At 40.3% G+C, this 12,418-nt stretch overlaps 1 protein-coding gene across 1 annotated transcript in view; it reads left to right on the top strand.

Annotated features, from left to right (window-relative positions):
• The first annotated feature begins 455 nt into the window (after positions 1-455).
• ABO (ABO, alpha 1-3-N-acetylgalactosaminyltransferase and alpha 1-3-galactosyltransferase) overlaps positions 456-12,418 on the top strand; it is a 47,361-nt gene continuing 35,398 nt past the window's right edge. The window contains exon 1 of the mRNA XM_072632834.1: positions 456-683. Coding sequence (XP_072488935.1) covers positions 614-683 — 70 coding nt within the window. The 5' untranslated portion in view covers positions 456-613. The remainder of the gene's footprint in view (positions 684-12,418) is intronic.

Here is a 12,418-nt window from a genome sequence, read left to right as displayed (position 1 = left end):
CCAGGCCTGGAAGGGACCTAGATATGTTGTCTTATATAGAGTATCCTGGCTGATTACATTGGCTGGACCTGCCAGAGGTCCTTGAAAAAACCTAACACTCATTGCTTAGACTTCAGAAAATACATGATTTCATTTGAGCCTCACAAAAATCCAGTACAGTAAATTCTAGAGGTATTATTGCTATACTACAAATGAACAGATTGAGAGTCAGAAAATTAAGTAATTTGCTCCTGGTCACACAGCTACTCCATGTCAAGCGTCTTCCACAGTCTCTGTCCAGCAGCTTATTCTGCTGTTTCTTGCTAGGGGCCTTTAAGTATTTCAAAGAGGAGAAACCAAGCACAGAGAGCTGAAAGACTGATTCAGGATCCCTCAGTAGTACCAGGGCAGAGATGAAAAAGGAATCCAGGTATCCCATCTCCCTGGTTAACTCTGTCTTTGACAAATCAGAAGCAAACCTGCCACTGCCTGTCAAGCATTTCCTCAGGCAGCCAGGTGGTGAGTGTAAGGCAAAGGTGTTCCCATTGGCAGGGCTTCATTTCTTTACAATTTCATTACTTAGAGGCTGATCCACGTCATTGGACCACAGCTGCTAAAGCAGAGACATCTTAGAATGAGCCCCAATCTCTTTTCCTTCAGCCCTCCAAAGGTCTGGAATATGCCAGGATCAAGAGTTTTTAAAGGTGAGCTGGGCAGGGTTGGACTGTCCCAATGGTGCAGGGTCTTCCTCTCCTACTCAATTCAGCCAGGATATTGAGCACCCATGGTGCTTGGCTCTGGGTTTAATAGGGATCTTTATGATGGAGGGCTGGGGTAAAGGGTAGTCATCTCTCAAGGAAGTAGCTTTAGGAAGCTGGTCTTTTAAGATCATGGCATTCAGCAGAGTGGCAGATCTAGAGAGAACCTTAGGGATCATCTGACCCACCTTCTCGTTTTAGAGTGAATAAGGTAAGGACTTCGTCAGAGTCCTGCAGTTTGAGCCTGGCATCACATATGTCCACTGACAGAATTTCAGTGGAGGTAAAGGCACATCTCTGAGCTCCTATGTAAGCCTGATTGGCCTCTGCTAAACTTAGAGGGGGAGAGCCTGGGAGCTAGACACTTACTTCAGCCTGGGAACCCCGTGGAGACCAGGTCTCTTGTCACCTCGATTTGGTCTGCAGCCTTAGAGAGGGGGTCTGCTCTTGGTAGCCCTCTGTCCCCTTCTCTTTCTCCTTCATTTCTGTACTATGACTCCAGGATAGATGGGACCAGATCTGCTGTTTTCCTCTTCTGACTTTCACATCTGTCTGTCAGCCTGCTCCCTTGCTGAGAGATTTTGTCTGAAAAGAAAATCATTGCTGTCCGCCTGCTATGCCAGGTTTTGAGTGATAACTGCAGACTTGATTGTCTGTCAGAGGTATTGCAGCCTGGACAGAACCTTGGTTCTGTGTTCATGGAAGGGGCCAAAAAGGTAGTGGAGAAGAAAGAGCAAGCAGGGAGAAAGAAAAGGGGGTGGGAGACAGGGAGAAAGGCAGCAAAAAGAGGAAGGGGTAGGGTTGCAAAGGAAGAGAGAGTAGATAGAGAAGAAGAGGGAGAAAGATGGAGGGGGAAGAAGAAGGATGGAGAGGCAAGGAAGGGTAGAAAGGAGGAAGATAGAGAGAGGAGACAATGGGGAAGGGAGCTGGAGGGAATAGAGAGAAGGAAAGGACAGAAATGGGGAGAGGAAAAGTATGAATTCTACATATATCCACGGTAAATCTCATGATGAATGCTGGAAAATGGAGTGCTTGGTAGAACAGGTTTTTCATGCTCTTTGGCATAGATTTTTCCCATGGCTCTGCTCCAGAGTCTTGATCACCAATTTACAGTAATAAACTTCTTGCTGGATGGGGAAAAAATACACACAAACAGCTCTGAGTAAGGTGGAGGTCTCCCTGTCCTTTCAAATTCCTGTCTGGGAAAGAGGAGCCTGCGGTGCTTGGGCTTTCCTACAGGGTGCCCTGTATTCTCTGCATCTGTGCTTAGGCAAAACAGTTTCTTAGCTTCTTCCCCTCTGTGGCCTCCAGTTCCATAGATCACTAGATCCATACACATCCCAAAGGGAAGGAATAGTGTTAAATAAGACTCTGAAGTTCCTCAGTGTAGACTGACCTTTCTCAGGCATATGTCAACATTACTGTACTGTTCACCTGGGAGAATAAAAAAAGTTCCTAAACGGATCTATGTACATTTGTGACTGAAGGTTTCTGTTGTTTCAGTTATTGTAAAATGTAAGGTGTAAATTGTTTGCTCAGAAAATTGTCTATGACATGGACACCCTTCCACCTTTTTCCCTTCTTCTCTCCTACTTCTTCCTTTCCAACCCTCTTTGGTCCCCTTCCCTCCCAGCTTTCTCCCTCTCCCCACCCTTCCTTTCTCCTCTTCCTCCTTGTTTCTCCCCTCATGCTCTCACTTCTCCACTGCCTTCTTGGCCCCTCCATCAACATACAACTAAGGCTCTGCCCAGACTGTATACTGTGACAGACACCATCAAGTCTGAAGACACCCACTCAAAACCTGGCAGAGCCTGAGGTCCGCTGTCCCAGTTGTATTCTTTTCAGGCAAAACCTCTCACCAAGAAGGTGGGCTGAGAGACGTCTGCAAAAGCCAGAAGAGGAAAGCAGCAGATCCAGTCCTATCTCTCCCAGAGTCACAGAACAGAAATCTTCCACGTGGCTGGACCTCAGCCCATCCAGTGAAGGAGGGACTGTGGTGAGCAGATTAAGGGAGGGGAGTATGCCCATTAGCAAGAACTCTGAACTGCTTGAAAGCCAGTGCTGTCTGGGTCAATTACCAGGTCAAATAAAACCTCTTCTATATTTAGTGCTCTTTTAAAATATTAGCATTTGTAGGGAGATTTGAAGACCTTTGAAGGGAGCAAAGTGAGCCAAATACAAAGTTTCCAGGGTCTCTTTGATGGCCCACAGAGATGTTTTGTGAGCCAATCCCTATCCTCCAAATTGTACTGGTCTCTATTATGTCTATAATAAAAACTCTTATATAGCTTGTGACACAATGAAAACCACATTGGAAGGGAAGTTAATAGAGACTTGGGTTCAAATCCACTTAGTAACTATAACCATGGGCCTAGTCACTTAGTTTTTAAATTTTAGGTTGTTTGTTTTATTTAAATCTGCAATCAGGGACAGTCTTACTTATATAACCTTCCTCAAAGAGTCATTATGAGGAATATTCTATATCAACCTTAATGTGATAGGGAGCTAAGAGATAATATCTTTATTATTGCTATTTCTCCCTTTCTCCTCCCAATACATTCCTCTCTCAACTCGTAATTTTATTTTTTAGATATCATCCCTTCCTATTCAACTTACCCTGTCAGACACCACCTGCTCTATTGCTCCACTTAGACCAAAATACTCCCTATATATGTTGTCTCCCTCATTAGAATATAAGTTCTTTATTATCAAGGGCTGTTCCATTTTTCATTTGTATCACCAGCACTTACAGCATCTAGCACATGTATATTTTTTGTTGATGGTGCTGTTCAAAGGATGAATGAAGACCTGGGATAACCGCAGGTAACAAAGTAAAGGAAGTGATTCCATTTTATAAAGTCCCTCCATCTTGTCCCTGGTCTTTATTGACCTTATGGTCCTACTCTCTTTTATGATCCTATGACTTTCACAACAGCCAAAGCTCTTATTTGCAGATGATGCAACTCCTCTCTCAATTTTAATTGTATGCCTTTTTGATAACCATAAGACAGCCTGGAGCCACCTGGAAAGTCCCTGATTTTTTCCACATTTATGCTTTTTAAAATGTGAAAGATTTTCTTGACCAACTGAGCAGAGAACTAGGTGATTAGTGAGAACAACTCACGTCTTTAAGTTCTGTCTTCAGGAAGACATGAATTCTACTTCTAGCATTGTCCATGATTACTTATATGACCTTGGGCAAGTCATTGCTCCCTCCCTTTAGGTCCTAGTTTCCCCCATTTGAAAGTGAAGGGGGTTAGATCTGATACTGTAAATCTTGTGTTCCTATGAACTAAATCTTACTTTGCACAATTTTGCTTTTCTTTCTTTTTGTTCTTCACTTAGTCTGTGACATACTCATTCCTATTCTTTTCAGACAGGCAACATCCTTGTTGTATAATCAGAGCGTAATGACCCATTAGCTTTCCAGAATCTTCCAGGTTTAAACTGGAAAGGCCTACTGGGCATGGAGGAAGAAATCCACTGTTTGTTTTTAACTAACAACTGTTACAGACATTCAATCATATTTATGTGTTTCAGCATGGAAGGAAAATGTAATAGATTTTAAATAGAAAATGTAATGTAATTTTCTGACCAAACATCTCCCATTTTACAGTAACTGTGAAACAACAGAGACCCTCAGTCATAAACGTACACAAATTAGTCCTTATTGTCCAGACATGCTCAATTCTTTATGAGTCCCATGGATGATAATCATGGGGTTTTCTTGGCAGAGATACTGGAATGGTTTCCCATTTCCCTCTCCTATGGATTAAGGCAAACAAGTAGATATTCAGGAAGGATTAGCCTCTGGTATGAGGGCTTCCTAAGCTCATTTCACCAATTCTTGGTGTTCACCTTCACCTGTGGCTCCAAGAATCTATATAACATGTACAGTGGCTACCCCCTGGTAAACTCTCTTGACCAAACCAGGCTAAGACAGGCTAAACCAGATTGAGAGGGTGTGGGATAAAAAGACCCTTACTCAAAATCTTAAATAAATGAAGAGGTTTCACAATAAGAACAGAAGGAAAAAGATTTATTACAATTCTTGAGAAAAGGATGTCCCTCCACCAGGTCAGGGAATCTGGTGGAGGGAGGCAACTTACGGAAATTGAAGTCCAATTTTTATACCCTAATGCAGAGAATCCCACCTCCGCACTATCCCACCTCTCCATTGGCTGGGAGGCAGGCTCACAATCTAAGCGCGAAAAACTAGGCAAACCCTGGGAAATCTTCACCTATCCCAACACAATTACCTCATCTAATATCTAACTTAACTGCTGATGTGGCTTTAGAAAAGAGGAGAAGGGGAGAAGCAGGAGCTGATAGTGTTGATGTGGCAACAGTGCAACAAACAATGGGGAGTTCTGAGTAACTTCCAAGTTTCCACTACAGCCCACAGCACTTTCACAAAGAAAGCTGGTAGGTGGTAAGGGCAGGGAACCAACTGACCATCCACAAGCCCTGAATACCTGAAACTCAGATATCCAAGGAGAGAGGCCTTATGGAAGAGAAATTTTATTTACAAAATCCAATATTCCCTATATTTTTATTATGAAAAGTCTTCACAATCTCCTCATCTCACTCAAGAGTAATCTACAGGTTTCAAATTCGTTGGTGAGATAGGGACATGTCTACCCCAAGCATGTGAATACTTTCCCTATGGGAATGAGCCAATGAGAAAAATTTGTTCCCAAGGCCATGAGGAAGGCTCAAACAGGTGCTGTGGAATGCTTAGAGCTTGGTCAGACATCAAAGATGCCAAGGTCATCCACTGCATCCTGGACCATCAACAGTTGTCCCAACTTTTGTCTTGCCTTTGGACTTCAATGACTCTGGAAGAGATGATGACAGTGCAACTCTGCTCCTCTTATATCCAGTGCACAAATCAAGACAGCACCCCATGACATATTTGTCCTCTTTGAAGTGAAGGACAAATAACAAGGCAGAGATTAAGTGACTTGCCCAGAGTCACATAGCTGGAGACCATTAAATCTGTGGTCAGATTTGAACTTAAGTCTTCCTGAGTCCAGGCCCCATGCTCTCTCTGTCCACTGAGCCACCTCACTGCTTCCTTTGATGAGTTGAGGGTTTCTTTTTCATTCTGCCAGGTGAATATTAGGGTAAGGTTGACAAACACTTGAAAAAAGTCAGTCTTCTCAGAGGTAAGCAAAAGATACACATTCTATTTCCATGATTAGGTTAACAAAAGCACAAGTTAAGCTCAATCCATCCTTCCTTTATAGATTGTAAAATAGGTTGGGTGTTTCCTAGAATTAGGGATAGGATTCTTCTTATTGTGTTATACTGTCTATATTGTGATATAATATCTAGTCCTTCAAATTCCTGAGAGGAAATCCCAACCAGAGTTTAGGATCTACTTCTCTAACTCACACCCTTGCACGGGATTTTGAATGGTTCACCTTTTGTAACTAACCTAATCAAGGGTGGGGAACCTCAACCAGGAGGCTGCATGTGGCCTTTTAGGTCCTAGGGTGTGGCCTTTTGACTGAGTCCAAGTTTTATAGAACAAATCCTTTTATTAAGGGGATTTGTTGTGTGAAGTTTGGATTCAGTCAAAGGGCTGCACTTGAGGATGTAGAGGGCCACATGTAACCTCAAAGCCACAGGTTCCCCACCCCTGCAGCCTAGATCTGTCAGGCTTCACTCTGGTCATCTTTCCCCTTTCCATTTCTAACTCTAGAAAGAGTAATTAAGTCAATGTTACCATGGAGAAGGTGAGTCAGTTGATTGCCAATCCAATCCAATCCAATCCAATAGACACATATTAAGCACCTACTGTGCTTAATGGTGCTAAGTGATGATCTTGGCCCTTGGTCATTTGTCTTCCCATTGCTTACCCTCTTCTGAAAGGGCTTGCCCATTCCTCCCTGCCCACCCTACCCCTCCATGGTCATTTTGAAAGAAAAATAAATATCTTCCAGAAGGGAAAGGTCAAAGGAGTGCCTAGAGAGAAAGTCATACCTGAGGACAGGAGTCAAGGTGCATGGTGTAAGTTCTAGGCATACAAATTAATAAAAAGAAAGAGAAACCCTGTCCTCAAGGAGTTCACAATTTAATGGGGGATATAATTCTGAAAAGGAGGCAGGAAAGCAGGGTGGGGGTGGGATACTGAGGGATATCTTGTTCACTGGAGTTGAAATTAGACAGAGCAGCAGATGCATCATGGAGAGAGGTGAGAAAGTCCAGTTTCTACCCTCTATAAAGGAAGGCATTGGAAGGAGTTCAGCATTCTACCCTCTAGTCTTCCAGTCAAAGGTCACTGATGTCTGTTCCATACTAAATATGGGATAGTATTCTCAGAGCACCTATTATGTAAGTATACACTATATTCTCTCAAGGATTGCTTTGCCCCACATCACAAAGACTTCCCAGTACCAGACTATAAAAAAACCCCTAGGTTCCATTATATACTGTATTCTCAGCTAAGCCTTTTGCATTTCCCTCCAGAAAGGAACTTATAAAGACTTAATATACAGACTTTATGCTCCAGAGGTCTTAGACACTACCATGAAAAGTAGTTTCACCACTCTGTAGTAACCAACCCACTTCTTTGGCAGGGGAAAGTTTCCTAGTACACTCCTGCTCTTTGGCTTCAAATTCCAAAGGAGAAGTTCTCTTACCCAGTGAATTTGGCACTTAGCAGAATATTGGTGGTTACATTATTTGTTTACAAAGTCTTTGTGACTCTTCAGAGTCTGCTTGAGTGGTGGAATAAACTTCATTCTGTCCTGAAAGCTTATATATCTAAGAAGAATATTTTCATAATTACAGTCCTTAGTTCTAGGAATGTTGATGGTGATGAGGTGGTGCTATTCCTTCCCAGCCATTTCCTTGGCTCCTCTCCTCAGGTATGACTTTCTAGCCACTCCTTTGACCCTTCCCTTCTAGAAGATATTTACTTTTCTTTCAAAGTGACCATGGAGGGGTAGTATGGGCAGGAAGGATCGGGGAAGACATTTAAGGAGGTAAGCAATGGGAAGACAAAGGGCCATGATCATCACAACCTCCCTCAAACAAAGTTGATGACATATCTGAAAAGCTTTGCATTTAAGTTTCTCCCTTTACTCTGGGAAACTGTAAAATAGAATTAACCACTCTTCCTTCTACAATTCTGAGACTCCATCCAGGAAAACTATCCAGGTGAATTTATATCACAGTTGCAAAATCTATTTTGCATTTTTTCTAGGCAATTTCTCTCTCTCTCTCTGTCTCTCTCTCTCTCTCTGTTTCTTTCATATATCATAAATCTTCTTTAAAGACAAGGTGAGAGGCTGAGTGTTTGTTTTTCCCAGCTCTAAACTTGATATTATTATGGTCAAAATAAGGTAAACTGAGGCACAAAGTTCTGAGCACATTTGATTTATTGGTAAAGTTAGCAATTGCCAATAAAATGTTTTCCTTGTCCCCTCAGTCAACCAAAAGACCATGAAGCAAGGCTTACTAGCTTTCTATAGTTCTGAGAAGTTCAAGGGAACAAAGAATAAGAAGCATAAAACAAAGTCTGAAACATCATAGATGATGGAAAATAGTATGGTTGTATGGAAACCATGAATGCAAAACTAGCAGAAACCCCTTCTTCCTTCTTGTTACTATTGAAAGTCCACTAGTGGTGTCCACCTGCAAGATTGGTTAGAGTGATGGCAACAACATTCCAGAGTAGGGGTGGGGAACCTGTGACCTTGAGGCCATATGTGGCCCTGTAGGTCCTCAAGTGTGGCCCTGTGACTGAATCCAAACTTCACAGAACAAATCTCCTTAATAAAAAAGGCTTTATTCCGTAAAACTTGGACTCAGTCAAAAGGCCACACCCAAGGACCTAGAAGATCCCTATTCCAGACTTTCTTGAAGGACAGCCCGCACTGTAGAGATAACATTCTCCCTGGTGCCCACCAGCATCTTACAAGGCTTGTAAGCTAAATAACAGATCTCCTTTAACTGTGCATGGGCAGTAACATATGTAGAGATAATTTGTTTGTTTGAATTAAGGTGATTTATGGGACAACTTAGCTCAGAGAAGAAAGCTAGACTTCTGAATTTAACTCAGAAACAAAGAAACATGGCTTAGGAAATTTTACAACATATTGGGGCTGATACAGAATAAAATCAATTAAAAAAAATGCAATCAGAATCAATTTGATTTTCTCACTCTAAATTCTTTATATTCTTCCTAATTTTTGACCTTTCTTTTCAATTTCCTTCTAGTAGTTTTATTTTTATTTTCTGTGTCTAATTCTAATATCAAGAGACCTTTATGAATTTCTAGACGAAAAAAATTACAAAATTTTGAAGCAACTTGAACCTCATTAAAGGTCAAAATAAATTATCTCTTATAGCAATATTATACACACCACAATATATAAGCAAACTAGTTAACAAACTATTATACCACAATGACACAATAAAGGGATCCTTTAAGTAAATGACACACAGCATTGAGGCAAGTATTCAAATTAATAGCAATGTCTACAACCACACAGGAAACTAAATTACACTTAATGACATTAGTAGCATCATATTTGTTTAGTATTTTCTTTTTCCCCAGTTACATGTAAAAACAAGTTTTTAACATCTGCTTTTAAAACTTTGGGTTCCAAATTCTCTCCCTTCTTCCCTCCCCACCCTCTCTTCCACTGAGAAAGTAAGCAATTTGGTATACATGTTTAGACATGCAAAACATATCCATAATAGTCATGTTCTGAAAGAAAACAGACAAAAAAAAATTCCCTTAAGAAAACTAAAGAAAGCAGAAAAAAAGTATGCTTCAATCTATATTCAGACACCATCAGTTCTTTCTCTGGGGATGGATAGCATTGTTCATCATAAGTCCTTCAGAGTTGTCCTGGATTGTTGTATTGCTGAGAATAGCTAAGTCATTCTTACAATACTGTGAGATCATCTTACAATATTGTTGTTACTTTATACGCAGTGCATTTCACTTTACCATCAGTCCATGCAAGTCTTTCCAGATTTTTCTGAGAGCCTCATGTTCATCATTTCTTACAGCACAACAGTATTCCATCATAATCACATAGCACAATTTCTTCAGCCATTCCCCAGATGATGGGCATCCCTCAATGTCTAAATCTTTGTTCCCAGGAAAGAGCACTATAAATGTTTTTGTGCATATAGACCCTTTTCCTTTTTGTTTTTTATCTCTTTTGGGATACAGACCTAGTACTGAATTACATTCTTATACAAATATTCAACAAAAGGGCAGCATAAAGTAGCAGAATTGTTCATGGGAAAGTAGAAGACAAAATGCAAAGTGAAAAGAAAGTAAAACAAAAAAAAGAAGCCCAAAATACTAATAGGATTTGAAAGAGTCTATGTACATTTTCAGTGACAAAGGAACAAAAGCATATTTTTAAAAAATTGGTCATCAAAATTACAAAGCACAACAAACAATTCTTCCCCAAAATGACAACAAAACTTGAGCTTAATCCAACTCAGAACTCATGGGGGAAAAGGGAAAATTGCAGAAACACAAAATGAATAAAATCTGAAAGTATTTTTGCTTATAAGCAGTAATGCTGGAAAATCCTGCTTTAAAAAGAAAAAAGAAAGGGAGAAATACAATAATATTCAAATGTCAAAGCTAGAGAAAGAAATTATCACCATTCCTGCCCCATTTTTAGCCATGTTGTCCTGTATGTAGCTTGCTTTGTATGTATTTGTTTAGGTTATTTCTCCCGTTAAATTGTAAGCTCCTTGAGAGCAGGGACTGTCTTTTGCCTCTTTTTATGTCCTCAGTGCTTACCACAGTGCCTGACACATGGTAGGCCTTGGTAAATGTTTATTGATTGATTAAATAATCAATGTTGGTATGGAGCTATGCTGAAGTTGTAAGGGGGTTATCTCTGGTTTCCAACTTTGTGTGATTTGCTCTACTCTTTCCTAGTCATTCTAGGCGATTTAATTTTCTTTTAAGTCCTGAGTAGTGAAAGAAATGGAAAGAGGAAATCTCTAAGGCCCAAGACCTAGCATTGAGTCAAAGTTTTAGGAACCTGAACTGTTAGGGTACCTCTAGGCATAGGTTCCCAAAACAAGCGATTCCACCCATTGTGGGGCACTTGAATGAACCAGGGGGATGGTAGTAGTCTCCAGTGCAATTCGGGGAGGGGCATTGAATAACAATAAGGGAATGGTGGGAGCATAAGGAAGGAAGAGAAGAGAAGAAAATTTTGAAAAACCATTTGTACCTATTTCATCTGTTGTGTAGCATAGTTAAAATCATAATGATTACATTATTTTCCAAATGAACACACAAAATGCAAGTTAGTGCAAATAAACACATAAAATGCAATCAGTGGTCAGGTCTGCTAACAGGTCTTAACAAACAGGTGTTGGCAGGTGAGCATGTTGTGCACTGTCAGGAAGTCCAGGATGCATTGTTAGGAATATGTGTATGTAATGACTTGTTTATAATATATGGTTACATGATGCAATATTGTATCATCAAAATTTCAATGTAGGAAAAATCCTTACAAATTTACAATAAATTATTAAATTTAAGATGTATCATTTTAAAAAATTATATTTTGTGAAATGACACAAATTTTTAAAAAACTCTAAGGGGTTAAGGAAAATTGATTTCCAAGGAGACACTGAGCAATTTTTTTTTAAAAGGAGGCAGTGGGTCAAATAAGTTTGGGAACCTCTGGTCTAAGGGAGGTGAGATTACTTATTAGTACCTCCCGTCCATAGTCAGCCACTAGACACAATTAGTTCAAAACAAAAGGCTTTTATTAAGATGGCATTGTAAGAATAATAGTTAAAAACATTTCTCTCTACAAATCTAGAGTACACTCTCCCACTAATGCACATAGTAGTTGTGGTCAAAAGGTACAGATTTAGAGTATAGCAATAGTAAGGTCTACATGTAGGGAACACTATTTCTTTTTTTTCTTTTTAAATTTATTTTTTATTTAACTTTTAACATTCATTTTCACAAAATTTTGGGTTCCGAATTTTCTCCCCTTTTGTCCCCTCCTCCCACCCCAAAACACCGAACATTCTAATTGCCCTTACCACCAATCTGCCCTCTTTTCTATCATCCCTCTCTGCCCTTGTCTCTATCTTCTCTTTTGTCCTGTAGGGCCAAATAACTTTCTATACCCCTTTACTTGTATTTCTTGTTTCCTAGTAGCAAGAACAGTACTCAACAGTTGTTCCTAAAACTTTGAGTTCCAACTTCTCTTCCTCCCTCCCTCCCCACTCCTTCCCTTTGGAAGGTAAGCAATTCAATATAGGCCATATCTGTGTAGTTTTGCAAATGACTTCCATAATAGTCGTGTTGTATAAGACTAACTATATTTCACTCCATCCTATCCTTTCCACCATTACTTCTATTCTGTCTTTTGATCCTGTCCCTCCTCAAGAGTGTTGACCTCAAATTGCACCCTCCTCCCCATGCCCTCCCTTCCATCAACCCCCCTACCCTGCTTATCCCCTTATCCCCCACTTTCCTGTATTGTAAGTTAGGTTTTCATACCAAAATGAGTGTGCATTTTATTCCTTCCTTTAGTGGAATGTGATGAGAGTAAACTTCATGTTTTTCTCTCACCTCCCCTCTTTTTCCCTCCACTAAAAAGTCTTTTGCTTGCCTCTTTTATGAGAGCTAATTTGACCCATTCCATTTCTCCCTTTCTCCTCCC

This window comes from Notamacropus eugenii, chromosome 1, assembly GCF_028372415.1.
Source record: "Notamacropus eugenii isolate mMacEug1 chromosome 1, mMacEug1.pri_v2, whole genome shotgun sequence".
In the NCBI taxonomy this organism is placed as follows: Eukaryota; Metazoa; Chordata; class Mammalia; order Diprotodontia; family Macropodidae; genus Notamacropus; species Notamacropus eugenii.
This window is presented reverse-complemented; position numbering and strand designations above follow the sequence as displayed.